The 19,357-nt window shown below is 36.8% G+C and overlaps 1 protein-coding gene across 8 annotated transcripts in view; it reads right to left on the bottom strand.

The window, feature by feature from the left end:
* The window catches only part of LOC103029501 (transcription factor 4), a 274,560-nt gene that overhangs the window by 59,475 nt on the left and 195,728 nt on the right, over positions 1 to 19,357 (bottom strand). Inside the window, exon 1 of one of the 8 annotated variants that reach the window (XM_022676300.2) lies at positions 17,521 to 17,894. The exons of the other annotated variants lie outside the window; for them this stretch is intronic. Coding sequence (XP_022532021.2) covers positions 17,521 to 17,589 — 69 coding nt within the window. The 5' untranslated portion in view covers positions 17,590 to 17,894. Of the gene's footprint in view, positions 1 to 17,520; positions 17,895 to 19,357 lie in introns of those variants that run through there. 8 annotated transcript variants of the gene reach the window in all.

Genomic DNA, 19,357 nt, shown 5'->3' with positions numbered 1-19,357 from the left:
TCTTTATATGTACATCTAGGGCAGTTTTAAGTCTCCACCTTAATTTGTACCTGTAAGTCAGTCTTCACCTCGATCTTTATCGATAGTTTGATTTTTACATCCATTTCTACCTATATTTGACTCCACTACACTTCCATCTATACATCTAGGTCATCCTCCACCTCCATCTGTACCTGTTGGTCAGTCTCCACCTCCAGTGCTACCTATATTTCCATCTCCACCTCAATTTCTACATAATTTTTTGTCCCCACACCATTTCTACCTGTATTTTAATCTCCTCCTCAATTTGTACCTCTGTACATTTAAACCTGTGCTTGAGTCTCCACCAAAATCCTAACCTGTATATCAGTTTTCACCCTTATTTATACCTCTATTTCAGTCTCCACCTCCATCCAAAACTGCACGTAAGTCTCGAACTCCATGCCTACCTTTATGTAAGTCTCCACCTTCATTTCTATCTTTGTTTGAGTCTGTACCTCCATCCCAAACTGCACGTCAATCTCCACCCCTTCTCTACCTCTATGTCACTCCTGACCTTTATCTCTACCTGTGTTTGCATCTCCACCTCCATACCAACCCGTATTAGTCTTAATCTTTCCTGTAAATCTCCACCTCCATTTCTACCTTTGAGTCTCTACCTCCATCCCAACTTGCATGTCAGTCTTCACCTCTATTTCTACCTTTGTTTAAGTCTCTACCTCCATGCAATCTGTGTCAGTCTCCACCCCAATCTCTACCTCTATATTAGTCTCCACCTCCATCCCAACTACATGTCCATCTCTACTTCTATTCCAACCTCTATGTCAGTCTCCATCCTCCATTTCTACCTTTGTTTCTTTTCCTCCATCCCAAACTGCATGTCTGTCTCCACCTCTATCCCAGACTTTATGTCAGTCTCCACCTCCATCCAAATCTGTGTCAGTCTCCACCCCATCTTTACCCCTATGTCACTCTTGACCTTTATCTCTACCTGTGTTTAAGTCTACACCTCCATTCCAAGCTCACCCCTATCTTTACCTGTAAGTCTCCACCTCCATTTAGACCTCCATCTCCATCTATCATGCATCTCCACCACCTTCTCCTATATCTACACCTCTATATATTTTTCAATCTCCACTGCCATCTTAATCATCTACATTTTAATATCTCGTCCTATGTCCTCAGCTATGTCTCATTCACTTCCACCTCCATTTCCATTGGTTAAAAAACACAAATATACATATATATGTATATATGTATATATGATTTCACCTTTCTAAATGAATCTGCCTATTACTAAGTAGCTCCTTTCTGATTGGATGGCTGTGTACATATGATAATAAAAGTCATCCAACAGGAAGAGCTGTTGTAGTTATACACTCTTAGTACATTCAGTATATTTTTAGTAATCCATATTTTTACATTAACATTTTACATTAAGACCGCTTAATTTTTTTTGTGGCATCTGTTCATGCATGTACAGTACATAGCCAATTACACACACACACACACACACACACGCACACACACTGTGACTCAAGATGTTTTGTTGAGCATTCTTGCCGGATCTATAAACATCCAGTATATATACACACACCACATGCATACCTAATTCAGCTATACACACACACACACACACACCCCGACCGCCCACACTTCCCCGACTCTCCACTCCAGCATACAGACGGAATGATGAGAATGGAGTGAAAAATGATCAGGATGCAAATCAAGCGAAAAATTGCAGTTTTCCTGTTTTTTATATACAGTGTTTTATTATTGAGGGTCTGAGGAGGTAATTCTCCATTCTGTCAGATGAGTCGGGCGAGAGACAGCGAGCGAGAGGAGGAGAAAGAGCGCGAGAGAGAGAGAGAGTGTTAGGCTGGTAATTAGAGGATGAAAGCAGGAATATTTCCACAGGTGACAGATTTCCGGCTGCAGTGTGTTTTATTACTGCCGCTGCCGCTCAGGTGCTCGCACTTTGGCAAGTGCGCCGCTCGCTCTCCTCTCCTGGTTTAATCTAATTACTGCCATATGTCTGAGGCTGCCACACTCACTTACCATGCGCTCGCTTTACACACACACACACACACTCGCACACTCACACACACACTCACACACACGTGTTGGTCAACATTCACACCAATTTCATATCAAATCTGGTTCACAAACGATCTGTAACTGTAAAGCATGTTGTCTCACACACACACACACACACACAGTCACATTCACTTCTAATACACTGCTGCTTTATATGCAATATTAAATTAAATAAACTCAAGGTTTAATTACTCATTTGTTATAAACTACACAAATAAATATATTTCTACATGTTTTACTCAGCATGTTGTCTTATTCTGTATCACATTTTAAAAGAATTTTAAAAGCTTTTAAAAAGAAAGCAAACAGCATTCTATAATTATATAATTACATAACAATTGTATGGATTAAAATTGACTTGACCTGAACTGACTTGATTTCAAATTCATTATGGCTATTAATGTGGAGTATGGAATTGAGAAAGAATTCTGGTTATTAATTTTATATAACAAAAAAAGCATTGAATTTTTTTAGTGATTATATTTAGTGGATAATAATTTCATTAGAATATGACCTGGGTTTAGCTTGATATAAAAAAAAAAAGGATTCTAATATGTATATTAAATTGATTAGAAATTCATGCTGGATATTAGTTTGATAAGAATTCAGTATTTAATTTTTTTTTTTTTAGAAATTAGTTAATTAATAATAAATCAGTAAATGTATTAACTGGTTATTAAACTCATAAAAATCTGTATTGGATATTACATTTATTAGCAATTACTCCTGTATATTAATATGATAAGAAATCTGTATTTATATTACATTGATCAGAAATTCATATTGGATATTGATTTGATAAGAAATCTTTATAACATTAATTTTATTCGAAATTCCTGGATTTTACCTGTTTTATACATTCATATTAGACATGTATTCAAATATGTTCCGGATATTAATCTTATTAAAAAAAATGGATGTTAAATTAATAAATTCATTATTAATAAGTTGTTTTACAATAATTTCATTCTAGATATTCAATTTATTAGAGATTCATTAAAAATATTAGTTTGATTAAAACTACAGTCTGAAAGTACATTTTAAAACAACATTTAGGAGATTTATTTTATTAGAAATTATTTATGTCTATTCTAATATTAATTTGAATACAATAAATACAATACAAATTATTTCAGGATGTTTTCTATACATTATTTCTCATAATAATAATAATATAATAATATTCAATTTATTGTACGTTTCTCTGGATTTTTCTGGAGTACACTTATTGTCCACTTTTGAACAATTGGCTGTGTTTGTGTGTGTGTATATATGTGTGTATTTGTGTGTGTGTGTGTATATATATGTGTGTGTGTGATGCTGTTGACCCACAGGAAGTGCTCAGAGCGAGAGAAATAGGCGGCAAGATGGCTGCCGTCCAAGCCCATCACCATGGTGACGTTCTAAAGGCCTTTTCACAGGGCAGATGGGGATTCTGAAAGCTGATTGGTCGACTCGCCTAACGAGGCGGTCACATGGCCAAAAAATAGATCACAATGGGGCTAATTTAAATATTCGGGCATCCACAACAAATTAAGAGCTGCCGGGGGTGTACACTAAATAACTACATCCACGTCCAAAAGTAATGGGACAGCCGCTGTTATGAGTAAATGGAACAGGAGGTTCTGGAGATCACCGTACCCAACACTGGGGGGCCTAGAGGGGCATGAAGCCCCCCAGCATTGGAACAGGCTGTGGAGCAGTGAAACTATGTTCTCTGGAATGATGGAAATGCTGTATCTTTGTATCCAATATCTTTGGGTTGAGCTGGAGGATTAGAACTAATCAATGCTACTGGTTTCAGGACCCCATTAATGTTACGTTAGACTGTCCAAGTGCCTGTTTCTAAATCAGTTTCTCTGATTTTGCTATTTATAGGTATATGTTTGAGTAAAATGAACATTTCTCCCAAATTCCAAATAAAAATATTGTCATTTAGAGCATATATCTGCAGAAAATAACAAAAAAGATGCAGAGCTTTCACACCTCAAATAATGCAAAGAAAACAAGTATATATTAATAAAGTTTTAAGAGTTCAGAAATCAATATTTGATGGAATAAACCTGTTTTTTTTTATCACAGTTTTCATGCATCTTGGCTTGTTCTCCTCCACCAGTCTTACACACTGCTTTTGGATAACTTTTTGCCTGCACTCCTGATGCAAACAATCAAGCAGTTCAGCTTGGTTTGATGGCTTGTGATCATCCATCTTCCTCTTGATTATATTTCAGAGGGTTTTCAATATGGTAAAATCAAAGAAACTCATCATTTTAAGTGATCTCTTTTTTTTCAGAGCTGTATATATTCAGTGTATCTATTTCGAAAATTAGTACTTGAACTTAGAGTAAAAACTGAAAACCATAAATCGTGTTTAATGGTTACGCCTCACGAAAGCTCTGTACTGCAAATGTCCGGCGTTGTGGCCTGGGCGCTCGAGAGCCGGCCGGACAGATCCGAGAGCGAGGAGCCAAATCAATTTGGGAGGATTACCGGCGGAGATTGGGGGGGAAATCTGGAAAGGTTTAAATCGGCACTCCGGGCAGGCCTGCGGAACCGGACCCCCAGGAGAGGAGAGAAGGAGTGAGGAACGAGGGATGACCATCGACAGAGGACAGCTCCATCACTCTTCTCTCTCCATTTGTACTCTTTCTATGTCTAAGTCTCTCGCTCTCTCTCCTTCTTTTTCTCAGTCAACCTCCCAATCTCTTCCTAATCTCTTTCTTTCTCTCTGACGCTCTTTTGCATTCAATCTATATCTATATGTCTCTCTACATCAAGTCACTCCAAGTCTCTCTCGTTTTGTTAAGTCTCTTGCTCAGTACCTTTCTCTCTTCAAGATGCTCACCCTCTCTCTTTCTACCTCTCTCTGTATCTTGCTCTTTTTCTCTCATTCTGTCTCTCACCCTCTCTCTTTTGCTGTTATCTCTTTCTCTCTTTCTCTTTGTCTCTTGTTCTCTACACATCTGTCTTTATTGCTCTTTTTCACCTCTCTTTTCTCAATCTTTTTCTCTTTTTGTCCCTCTATCTTTTTATCTCTCTCACTCTCAATGCTTTCTATGTCTCTCTCTCTTTCTTTTTCTTTTATTGGTACGCTCTTGCTCTTTTTCTCTCTATCTCTGCCTCTCTTGCTCTCTACCTTTTTTATTTCTCTATCTCTTTCTTTCATTGGAACTCTCTTGCTTGCTGTTGTTTTCTCTGTCTCTCACTCTCTACCTTTCTATGTCTATCGCTCTATCTCTTTTTTCATTGCAACTGTCTTGCTCCTCTCTCTCTCTCTCTCTCTCTCTCTCTCTATCTCTGCCTCTCTCGCTCTCTACCTTTCAATTTCTCTTGCTCCATCTCTTTCTTTCATTGGAACACTCTTGTTCTCTCTATCTCTGCCTCTATCCCTCTTTCTTTCTCTTTACCTATCAATCACTGCCCATCTTTCTCACTCCATCTATCTGTTTGTCTCTTACTCTCTCTCTCTCTCTCTCTCTCTCTCTATCTTTCACTCTCTCACTCTCAATGTCTCTATGTGTGTCACCCTCTCTTACTTCTTCTTTCTCTCTATCTCTCTCTCTGATTTGATGGTGAAGAGATAAGAAAGAGATACACAATAAGGCATGGCGAGATGTGTGTGTGTGTGTGTGTGTGTGTGTGTGTGTGTACAGAGCTGGTTAGAAGCCAGTTGGCTCTCTGACAGTTCATTAATTGCCTCCATAAATAATCAATTGATGGGAGTAATTAAAGGGGAAAACTTAAAGTTTTAGACAAACATTCTTCATGCGCACGCGCACACACACACATACACACACACACGCAAATCCGACTGCCTTGCCTCCATCACTCCTACGCCCCCAAACCATCTCAGAACCATCTGCAAAAGAGTGTGCCATCGCCAGGCAGCTGCATCTTACACACACACACACACACCCCTGGCAGGCGATGTGGAACACAATCCCGTTACCACAGTCTGTGTGGAGCTGTTGTCGTCGCCCGTGTTGTTTTTGCTGTTTCTAGAAAGCTCACCACTCCTACAAATCGCACTCACTATAACTACACCAGCGCGCACGAGTGTGTGTGTGTGTGTGTGTGTGTGTAAGTGTGTGCACATTTGTGTATGTAAGAGAGAGAGAGAAAGAGAGAGAGAAAGCAAGAGAGAGAAAGAGAGAGAGAGCAAGAGAGAGAGAGAGGGAATGGCCAATGGCCAATGGCCAATGCCAGCAACCCAACCGTATAGCGCTTCCCATACAGAAGCCACGTTCTGTAAGGGTGTGGTGCATGCACACACACACACACACACACACACACAGCACGAAAGAGTTCAAATTTAGGGAAAACGCTGCACATATGTTCTACTGATGTAAGAAAATAGCAGCGTGTCAATTTCAGCACTAAAAATGACTATTTCTGTTATGTCATAAATCATAAAGCACACTGTGTCCAATCATACAGCTGTAACACAATCCACTGTTTTACACAGAGAACTTTTTTTCAGGGTGAAATTTGTGCATACAAGACAAACATGATTAATCATGATTAACTCTACAGAATGATATGATTAATCTCGTTTAAACTTACTGTAACAGTGGAACTGCTGTTTAAGGTAATAAACAAACAAAAAATGTCTTAAGGAGCAAATAAAAGCATATAAAACTAAGCGATTAATAATGATTAACTACACAGAATGATATGATTAATCATGATTAAAACAAAGCGATTAATCGAACAGATTAATCTACTAAATCTAACAGTGGAACTGCTGTTGAAGGTAAAAAACAAACAAACAAACAAAAATCTTTAGGAGCAAATAAAAGCATATAAAAGTAAATGATTAATAATGATTAATTACACAGAATGAGATGATTAATCATGATTAAAACAAAGCGATTAATCGAAACAGATTAATCTACTAAATCTAACAGTGGAACTGCTGTTGAAGGTAATAAACAAACAAACAAACAAAAAATGTCTTAAAGAGCAAATAAAAGCGTATAAAACTAAGCGATTAATAATGATTAATTACACAGAATGAGATGATTAATCGTGATTAAAACAAAGCGATTAATCAAACAGATTAATCTGCTAAAACTAACAGTGGAACTGCTGTTGAAGGTAAAAACAAACAAACAAACAAACAAACAAAAATCTTTAGGAGCAATTGAAAGCCTGTAAAACTAAACTATTAATCTTAATTAACTACAAAGAATGTTACAATTAATCACAAAAACAAAGTGATTAGTAAGACAAATTAATCCTATGTAGCTATAAGAAAATAATTGATTTTTTCATGGAAATCTGAATGTTTAATGGTATGACAAGGATGTATTGCTTTTAAATAGAAAAATAATGTGATTCATCACAAACAATATGAATAATAAGAATTGTCCCATATTGCTAAATTTAACAAATATATTTTTTATATAGAACTTTCTTCTGAGCAAAATTTGTACATATGTAAACAAATTAATTAATCACAAAACAATATGCTCTAACAGTGCTGAAAAATTAAAATGTAATCTTTTTTTTTATAAAAAATTAGCATTAAGAATTAGTAATTAATCACCAGTAAATATACAGAATAATGAGGAGATTAATCCCATGTAGCTAGAACATAACACTATGTTTTAAAATGAAATCTAATCAATCAATCAATCAATCAATCAAAAAAAAAAAAAAAATACCAACATGTTTATAACTATATAGCTATAACATGATTCTTAAAAGAAAAAACAATAAAAAAACCCATAATAAACAAATAATACAACAAGAATAAATCTGGGTTAATCTGGATTAATCCAGATTAACTACATAGAACAGTGTAATTAATGATAAACAATGCGAGTAATAGCTAAAACTGTATGCACTGTTTTAAAGAGGGAACATCTGTCTATAGGATCAAACATGAGCAACTAAGAGAAATGAGATTAATCATGATTAACTGCACTGAATAATAAAGATTAAATCCATGTAGCTATTTCAGAATGATTTGAAATGAGCTTAAAATGTACTTTAAGATCAAATCTGAGCAAAAAACTCTTTAAAATAATTAAAATAATACAAAATAATGTAATTAATATTAATTAATTGAAAATATATGAATGAATCTGAATAATGCAATTAATCTACTGTTTTAACTCTTTAACCTTTTTTAATCTTCAGGGTCAAATATGACAAATGTGATTAACTTTGCTGAATAATGTAATTAATCGTAGTTAATTATAATAATTGATTTTATTATATATATATATATATATATATATTTATCTATAGTATATATATATATATATATATATATATATATATATATATATATATATATATATATATATATATATATACAGTATGAACTTCATCTTTGCAGACTATAAAATATACACACTGTGCAAAGATGAATCAAAACATGATGTGCGTACATTCCACATCATCTTAGATCTCAGCAGTAAATCAGATCACACACACGCACGCACGCACACACACACACACACACACACACACACACACACACAAAAGAGAGTGCATCACCTCCTTTTGTTGTTTCTGCATGACATGGACATTAGTCAGATGGAGAGCTGCACAGAAAATAAACTAATCACACGAACATCAAAAACTTCAAGGAACTAGACAAAAAAAGAACACACACACACACACACACACACACACACACACACACACACACACACACACATACACACACACACACACACACACACATACACACACACACACAGTCCCATATAAAGTTAATTGGTATTAGGATGCAGGGCCTCGGGCCCCGAGTGCAGCGGCTTCCTCATTTCATGTGTAGGAAGCGTAATGACGAACATATGGATATAACTCCACTTCAGCCGGCCAATCACAGCCGTCTTTATTTGGCGCAGATTGTAATAATAAAAAGCTACGAGATCAAAGCCGTGATTGCTTCAGCGTTTTTCTACTTTCAGCCATCTCCTCGGCCCCCGCTGCGCTATTCCTGCCCTTCCCGAACCGGCTCCCTCACCGATACAGCATCCGCCGTATCCATACATCAGTAGCCGCCGCCTGTGTGACCACTAGCCTGTGTGTGTGTGTGTGTGTGTGTGTGTGTTGACCTACTTCACCAGCGAGCGTTCGGTGGTATGCTTTCTCTTGACCCTGTGTTGTGTAAAACCCAAAATGACCCACCTGACCTGAAATGCCCTCCTATTACTTTTAGAGATAAACCAATATTCGGATATCAATTACTGATCATTTTAATATTGAGATCTGCTGTATAATATAACTTAATTGAGAGATGTGATTATCATTAAATAATGTGATTAATCGTGCAGATTAACCTCATATAGCTGCTGTAACAAAAGGCTTTTTTTTTTGCTTTTGCCTAAAAGATATTTTTTTTCTGTAGGTTCAAATTTTAGCAATTAAACTGATAAAATGACCTTTATCTGTGATTATTTGTTATTACCTAAACTGAATAATGCACTTAATCAAACAATTATGTAAGTAAGTAGATTAATATTAAACAGCTCCGTTTCTCTGATTTTGCTATTTATAGGTATATGTTTAAATAAAATGAACATTGTTGTTTTATTCTATAAACTACAGACAACATTTCTCCCAAATTACAAATAAAAATATTGTAATTTATAGCAAAAAATGAGAAAGTTCTATTTTAAAGTTGTAAGAGTTCAGAAATCAATATTTGGTAGAATAACCCTGGTTTCATGCATCTTGGCAATGTTCTCCTCCACCAGTCTTACACACTGCTTTTGGATAACTTTATGCCTGCACTCCTGGTGCAAACATTTAAGCAGTTCAGCTTGGTTTAATGGTTTGTGATCATCCATCTTTCTCTTGATTATATTCCAGAGGTTTTCAATTTGGTAAAATAGAAGAAACTCATCATTTTTAAGTGGTCTCTAATTTTTTTTCCAGAGCTGTATAATTACAATAGAATGCACTGCTTATAAGTACAAAGCAAATAATACAAATGCAATTACTCATGATTAACAAAACAGAATAATATTAATAATTGTGAAATAACATAGATTTATTTAAAAATAATAATATATATATATACTGCTTTCCAATGATGGAATCAATTTATTTAGGGTCAGATTGAAGCTAATAAATATAATGAAACAAATTAATTACTTGTCATTAAATACAGAGACCCATGCAATTAATTGTAAATCAATACGATACATTAATTAAATTAATCGCATTTAATTGTAGCAGAAACTTTTATTTATAAAAACAAATAAAATAACTTTCGGTCAAATTTAAGCACAAAACTGTCTGGATTTCATAATCTTATTTAACCAGATATGAATTTCTAATGTCTTTATTTTCTTACATATATTCCAAGTTTTGCAACCAAAATTTCTAATACATTTCTCACTACTTTTTTCAGCGTCTCACTACAAACCTGACTATAGACAGGCCAAAACAAGCCCGGAATTTCACACATTAGAGCAACTCAACTTTACTGACTAACTGTCAATCCACATAGACACACACTGCAGTACTGTCATTCTACACACACACACACACACACCTGCAGAAAAAAGCAGAAAGCTGTAAATCTGTTTATCTGGACAAATAGATCTTATTAATTTAAAACACACCAGTTTCAGGAGTCAGAAAGACCAGTATACCCATTTTCCACCCAAACCTTACTTTATCTAAACAATCATTTATTAAAGTAAAGCTGGATGAGCTGCTGGAAGATCTGAACACATTCATTCAGTGTCTGGAGTTTACAGAAAAACATCAGTATCTTAATTTACTTACTGATCATATAATACATAGAGTTTTATAGGTAAACACATTTGCTAACACACTAACAGTCTGCCTAAGACTTTTATACAATAGAGTAAATATTGATTTATAGAAATATATGGATATATTGCATGTTAAATAAATAATTTACCTCCTCAACCAGGACAACTGCACTCAAATACTTTTATTTAATGAGTTTAATATATTAATCCTGCTGGAAACATGCAACATACTGATATATTTCATTGGGTGCCAAAAAAACATAACAGAATATGGACTTTGCTTAGGGATGAGAAACTATTGTAAAATATTTTATGACCACTAATTAGAGATTAAATGTCTATGATTCTATGTAGTTTTAAAGCATTTCTATTGGTCAATTCATCATCAAATTTGTATACGATATAAATATTTGACATGTGTAAGACTGTCCTGATAAATGGGTAAATACACTGCCTGGCCAAAAAAAAAGTTGAACTCAAAAAAGGGTATATATTTAAATGGGCCACCTTTAGCTTTGGTTGCTGCACACATTCACTGTGGCATTGTTTCAAACAAAATTTATTTCAATCCAGGGTTGCATTAATTTTTCACCAAGATCTTGCATTGATGAGTTAAGCTCTGGACTCTGTGGTGAACTCTCTAAATCCATGTGTGAAAATTATGATCTCATGCTCCCTGAATCACTCCATCACAATTCCAGGCCCATAAATCGTGGCATTGTCATCTTGGAATATGGCCGTGCCATCAAGGAAAAAAAATCCATTGATGGAATAACCTGGTCTATATTCAGTATATTCAGGTAGTCAGCTGACCTCATTATTTCAGTACATACTGTTGATGAACCTAAACCTGCAGACCAACTGCAGCATCAACCCCACATCAGTTACTTAGTTAGTAGTATCGTAACCAGCGGGATCTGGCCAGAATTGACCATTTGAACAGACAAATCACATCCATAATCAATCCAGGTAATGCTGTGCACATATCCCACAGTGGAATGAAGTGAAGAGACAACTGAAGAGTTTCTGAATCAGTTTCTTTGATTTTGCTATTTATAGGTATATGTTTGAATAAAATGAACATTGTTGTTTTATTCTATAAACTACATAAATGATTTTTCCAAAATTCCAAATAAAAATGTTTTTAGTCATTTAGAGCATTTTTTTGCAAAAAAAAAAAAAAAAGAAATGGCTGAAATATTAAAAAAAAAAAAAGATGCAGAGCTTTCAGACCTCAAATAATGTTCGTATTCATAAAGCTTTAAGAGTTCAGAAATCAATATTTGGGAGAATAAACCTGGTTTTTAATCACAGTTTTCATGCATCTTGGCATGTTCTCCTCCACCAGTCTTACACACTGCTTTTGGATAACTTTATCCAGCCACTCCTGGTGCAAAAATTCAAGCAGTTCAGTCTGGTTTGATGGCTTGTGATCATCCATCTTCCTTTTGATTATATTCCAGAGGTTTTTAATTTGGTAAAATCAAAGACATACATAATTTTAAAGTGGTCTCTTTTATATATATATATATATATATATATATATATATATATATATATATATATATATACAAACAGCTCAAACAGTCTTTTGCTACAGGTTTGGAATTGATTAAATTAATCCTAATCTTGTTAAACTATCAGTCCAGACCATTATCATCACCCAGCTTGACCAGTAGCGTATAGTATAGTAGCGTGTAGAGAGATCGGAGCGGCCGCTGTTCAGATGGATCGGTACGAGGGGGGCGCAGTGGTCGGTCAGTGTCCGTTGAGGCCCGGGCAGATTATACACTGATATGATGAGTGATATTCCTCCGCTGGGATTATTTTATAGGCCGTGAGCAAAGGGGGAGCTTTAGCGCTTGGTGTGTGTGCGTCTGTGTGTGTGTGTGTGTGTGTGTGTGTGTTTTGTGAGTGTGCGTCTGTTTTCCGAAGTGGAGGATGACCATTTTATCGGACGCTGAGCGTAATCGGAGCGCAGGAGAGCATATGTGTTGAGGCTGGAGGCGCTGACCTATTTCAATAGGATTTACTCTCAGTCTACCAGAGACACTCTTACACACACACACACACACACACGTATGCAGAGAGATGGAGAGACCCGATAAAGGATGAGAAGAAGAGATAGAGAAAAAAAGGTAAGAGAGAGAGAGACAAAGATACAAATCAAGAGATTTTGACAACGGATATTCAAACACACACTCACACACACTCACACACACACACAATGAATTAAGAACAGATACACAAGATAAAGAAAAGACAGATGCGCACAGAGAGATACACAAAGGGTGAGATACATAGAGAGAGAGAGAGAGAGAGAGAGACAGTAGGTAATCCCTACCTCACTATACCTTACCGTAACTCACTATACATATACCAGTCAAAAGTTTGGACACACCTACTCATTCAATGTTTTTATTTAATTTATTTTCAAGCCCATTATAGATTAATATTAAAGACATCAAAAAATTAAGGTATACATATGAAATTATGTAGTAAACAGTGATTTGAGGTGATTTGGGATGAGCTGGAGCTTCACAGCGTGAAGAAAAAGCAGCAACTATTGTTCAGCACCTCCAGTAACTCCTTCCTTCCAGACGCTGTGAAAACTCAAATTCCAGCTGACTCTCCCTCATGAAGACACTGAGATTAAAATACCAAAAGACTGTTCAGATCTGTCCTCAAAGATAAATATAACTACTTAGAAGAATCTAAAGTATAAAACATATTCTGGTTTGTTTAACACTTTCTATTTACTAAATAATTCTGCATGTGTTCCTGTATAGCTTTAATATAATATTCAATATTACATTTACAATGTAACTAATTATAAAAAGAAAGAAAACACACTGAATGAGAAGGGGTGTGTCCAAACTTTTGAATGGTACTGTACATCAATGTACCTCTCCAGATCTCACCATACCTTGCCCATTAATCACTATACCTCACCATTAGTCACTATAACTTAACATAACACACTATATCCCATCATACATATAACCCATCTTACCATTCCCATAAAGACAAAAAGAAAGTAGAAAGAATAAAGAGAGGAAAAAGAAAACTAAAAAAGAGCAAAAGAGTTTGAGAGGATATAGTGACAGAAAAGGAACAGACAGAAAAATGAGAGAGAGGGAAAGAAAAAAGAAAGAGACAAAGAGAGATGAAGAAAGAAAGAAAGAAAGAAAAAAGAGAGAGGAAAATGAAAAAAATACAGACAGAAATAGAAAGAGAGAGAGAATGGAAAGACTAATTGAAACAGACAAAAATGAAAGAAAGGAAAGAAAGAGAGAGTTTCCGTTCTCCCGCTTAAACTTTGGTCAGGCTAGCATCATGGGAACCACAACACACACACACACACACACACACACACACACACACACACACACACACACGTGCAGCTGCTCCAGTCCATCACGTTATGGTGCACGTTACCATGCATATGTGTGTGTGTGTGTGTGTGAGAGAGAGAGAGAGAGAGAGAGAGAAGCAGAGCCGGGAAGCCCACTGAACGCTCAATTTACACACAACCACAGCGAAGCCCCCTCGTTACCGAGCAGTGCCGGACCAGCCTGCGCTCCGGACCCCCACCTGCACATCCATTAACTCAGATAACAGCCCACCCTTATCCTTATCCTTACTCTAACCTTTACCCACCCCCCCCCCCCCCCCCCCGATCCCAACACACACTGAACCTGCTGTACCTCTGCGGGAATACCGTCCGGAATTATAACACAGATCTGAATCTACACTACAGCATTCCCAACCAGCACTGTTCAAACACACACACACACACACACAAAATTATGACAACAATGAAATTGTCGAATCCAAAATCAGTCCAGACTCCAGACACAGGGCTACACACACACACACACACTCACACACACATAGCAAAACAACACTATCCATTTTATTACCTTTAAATTACATTAATATCCAATCCAGCTGGCATGTGTGTTTACGTACATGCTTGTGTGTGTGTGCATGTGCTTTGATGAATAAAATAAGAAAAAAGAGAAGAAAAAATATTTTTTAAGATAAAAACACACCAAACTAATACAAAAACAGAAGTAAAACATCGAATGAAGTATATTGTAAATTAGCACATAATATAAATACTAAATTATAGTTAAAAAATGATCTGAAAATAATTATTATTATTTATAACTTTATTATAACCATTATTATTACAGTGAGCAGTGTTTAAAATTATTTTACAGTTAAATCCTAATTTGCGCGTATTTGCATAGTTCACTGTTTATTTTTAAATTACAATTATTACACCTTATTAATCATTCAAGATGCTGCATATATATATACGTATGTATGTAGGAAGAGAGAGATTTACATAGTAGGTATTTAACTTTATCAAATTTCCAACGTTAAATAATGTTAATTTCCAATATGAAAAAAAGCTAAAACATTAAAATTAGTTAATGAACCCCATTTAGTTAATAATAAAAACATTAATTAAATTATGAATTCTGATTGAATAACTTTGAGTTTTCCCTAACGTGACAGAATCCACCTGCCGGCATTCCGAGTTTCCTGAACATTCCGTGTTTTTTTCCACCTCTCTGGAAAGTTGACTCGGAGCGCTTGTGCTGTTTCTGCAGTGAGTTTTGCGAGTGCGCTCTCCTGAGATAATTAAAACTTGAGGAATATTCAAACCGGCTCTTAGCATAACAATGCGGAACGGGGTGGCTGGGATTTTGCGGCAGTGTTTTTGGGGCGGCCTTTTGTTTTTGAGATGCCCCTCGCTTTTGTTGATTCATTAGGCCAGCCTGCTGCCTCTCTCTCCCTCTCTCTATCCCTCCCTCTCTCTCTCCCTCTTTCAGCCTCCTTCTCTTCTCCCACCTAAAGTCTTGCTCCACTTTTTCCCGGGAACGGCCCCCGGAATTGCCCCGTATTCCGGCGTTCGTCGGATGTGTTCGATCGCTGTTTGCTTGTTTGGGGGGGGGGTTAGCCGAAACACTGTTCCTCCATTTGTGTATGTGTGTGTGTTTTAAACTCCCGAAATGTAGAGTATAAACAATCACAGCAAGATGCTTGGCACGGAATCAAGACGAGCACAATGCACCGATCCAGCCTGGCACGACGGTCCGTGGATCATAAACACACGTTGCACTGGAGGGCCTCGGCACAAAGGGGCTACTGTGCTTATTAAGGGGCACAGGGATGCCCATCTGGGTGAGCATGTGAAGAGTCCATTGACTTGAGAAAAAGAGAAAAAGGAGATGAACGCACAACAGGCTGAAGTCTGACCGCTCCGCAGTGTTCCCTACGAGAACACGAAGAGTTCGGAAAAAGCATAAAAAAGGTAAACTTCTTTTTTTTATTTATTTCAAAATAAATAAAAATATGAAAATGAAAGCTTTTAGCAGGGCAAAGTAGCAAACCAGATGCTGCGTCACAAGTGAAATGTCAAAAGCACCTGCTTCCGAAATCTAAATTTAAGCGGAAAAATTGAAATCTGTGGAATTTTTTTAGGGGCATATTTCAGACCGAATGGCCACCTGTCAAACTCAAACAAGCGCGAAACAATAAAAAGACATTACTTTTGTTTTACTTTAAAAACAAAAATGCATTATTTTATACAGAAATTACTAGCTAATTCGCTAAATATCCACAACTTCGAAAAAAAAAAAAAAAACAGAATTAAGAATAAAAGAGAGCAGCGGGACTACGGATTTTGGCAAAGGCGCAGGTTGTTTTCGGCTAATGAGAGCGTGCGTTTTGTGCTATTGAGTTATTGAGCGCGCGCAAGGCCTTTGGCCCAGGCCGAAGATGAATCCTGATGACCTGATGATGTCTGAAGAAAAGAAAAAAGACAAAAATAACTGTTGTCTTGTCTTCCCACAAATTTTTACCACTGACTTTCAGGAGCAATTTAAAAAGATAGTAAAATGGACAAATAAAGGACAAATCAGTTCTCTGTATTTCTTGTTTGATCTGTTTCTCTCCTCTCTCTCTCTTTCTAGTCCCGCTGTCACTTGCCCTCAGGCCTTTTCTGACGTGTCACAGGTACAGCCGAGTGAAAGGAACGTTTTTTTTTTTTCCGTCACACCTTTCAAATCCAGAAGGTTTTTCAGAATCTCGGATTATGTTTCCTTTTCTAATTTCTTGTTTGTTGCGGGATATTTGCAGAACTGCACTGCTTGATGGGCAGACGGCGCTTTTTTCCTCACTTTTTCTTTCAGGAAAACGACAACCAGCTGATTCGCTCCTAAATTGCGGCTCAATTAAATTAAGCCGTTCCTGCGGCTCCGGCTGTATTTTCATTACGACCCATTTGAGATAATTGAAAAGAAGTGAATCCGTGCTAACAGCATTACAATGTTAACAGCTGCAAAATACGCCGCAGATTACGTCTGTCAGACTGAGCGACTCTGAGCGCGCTCTCGCTCGCACGCACACACTCACTCGCGCGCGCTCTCTCTCTCTCTCTCTCTCTCTCTCTCACACACACACACACACACTTACACACTCACAATAGGACACACTCACACTTTTCAACAAGAAGCCAAACACCTCAAAAGCCGGCCGGTGACCTTTTCCAAGGCCTTTGCGGAATTCCAGACTTCCCAGTCTGGGAAATCTGAACGTACAAACGAACGAACAAACAAACAAACATGCAAAACACAGAAACAAAGTGAACACAGTGTCTGTCACATGGGTCAGGCAGCATTCTTACCGCTTTGCCGTTGTAGTAATACATCAAAGAGCCGCCGCTCACGCCGGGAATGGTGTAAGCGCAGTACATCTCTCTTTTTCCTCCGTTTTGCTTTTTTCGCCCCCCTCTCTCTCTCTCTCTTTCTCCCTGTGTTTCCCCCCCTCTCTCTGTCTCTCCCAGGGTCTCTCGCTCACACAGCAGCAACTTTTCCGCGGCTCCAAACTCGGCACTTTCCCCCCGCGAAGCTTTTTTTTTTCACGGCAATTCCTTCAGTCGCATTTTCCCATATGGCCCGGGCCCGAGCGCGGTGAATATGCAAACGAGGGAGAAACCATTTCTGACGCTGAAAAATCAGAGGGGAGGGGCGGAGCCATCTCCTCCCTCCATCCCTCCCTCTCTCTCTCTCTCTCTCTCTCTCTCTCTCTCTCTCTTTCTCTCCCCAGCTCGCTCACTTGCTCGCACGCACACACAGACCCCTCTGTGTACGCACACACTTTTTCCTTTCCGTGGCAAATCTGGAAAAGATCCCCCGCACTGAACTCCGGCGGCTCCTTGAAAGAGGAGGGAATAATGCACCCCCCCTCCCAACCCCGCCGCTCTTTATTACTCGGTGGAACTACACGCAGTCTTTCAACTCCGCTTTTTAAGTCCGCAATCTCGCTTCACACACAGCAGAACCTGGGCACACCTCCATCGCTCACTCACTGCTCTTCACACACACACACACACGCGTTTTGTATATGTATATTTATATATATATATATCATTACCGTCAGGATAAATCTTATCTCTCAAGAAGCAAATTAGAACGATTTTTTTAAGGAAAACTGAAAATTCTGTTTTTATCCTGACAAAGATTATCGTATCATCTTTAATAACCTCATATGGCCACAATTATACTTTTTCAACACATAGAGAAATAAAATTCCTAACACCAAATTAAACATTCAATATTAGATTTTAAATAATAAAAACAATCTTATTTCTAAAATCTAAAAATTTGGGAAACCTTCACATTTTTATTTTTCACCTGGAAAGCACATTAAATACAATAACATTTTTAACTATACAGGAAAATATAGGGATGGCATTTTTTAAAAAAATATACATTCAGTTGTGTGCAAAAGTTTGGCCACCCTTGCACATTTTAATACAACATTACTTACTAATTTACATATTTTGCAAGACATATAACAAATATGAAAATATACTGTAAGAAAAAAAAAAGATATGGCTTAGGTAAAGTCAGGTTTTATTATTTCCTAAACGATTCAGAAAAACTGTATTACTCAATGTAATTAAACTAATTAAACTCTAAATTATATTAACAACATTTCTTGTTTTTACTTATTTTTTACTTATTTTTATATTTTATTTTGAAATCCCCAGATGTAATTTACAACGCTTACAACAGTCATGGCAACCGGACACCTGGGACTCATGCTGAATTTCCTTCCTTCCTTTTTTTTTTTTGATGTCTATGCATAAACTGTCTTACATGATTACTTTTTGATCAAATCTGGCATTTGCTCTTTACATTGTCTCCACATTTCATGATGAATGGATCAATAGAACTTACATCATAGAACTTACATTAAAATAATGCTTCTTATAATTATTTACATGTGTATGTATCATTTTTGGAAGAGTGTAACATGTACTATGCATATACACGTGCATAATTTTTCTTTTTTTTTTTACATTTTATAAAATATGAATCTGGCAGCTGTTCCTTACATTGTGTCACAATTTCACAGGAATAGACCAATTGAAATGCTATATATAGCATTATATATATATATATATATGAAATTGTAGAGAAGATAAATATGAGAGCGAGTGTTGCCTGAGGCTCAAA

The sequence above is a fragment of the Astyanax mexicanus genome, chromosome 17, assembly GCF_023375975.1.
Source record: "Astyanax mexicanus isolate ESR-SI-001 chromosome 17, AstMex3_surface, whole genome shotgun sequence".
Classification (NCBI taxonomy): Eukaryota; Metazoa; Chordata; class Actinopteri; order Characiformes; family Acestrorhamphidae; genus Astyanax; species Astyanax mexicanus.
This window is presented reverse-complemented; position numbering and strand designations above follow the sequence as displayed.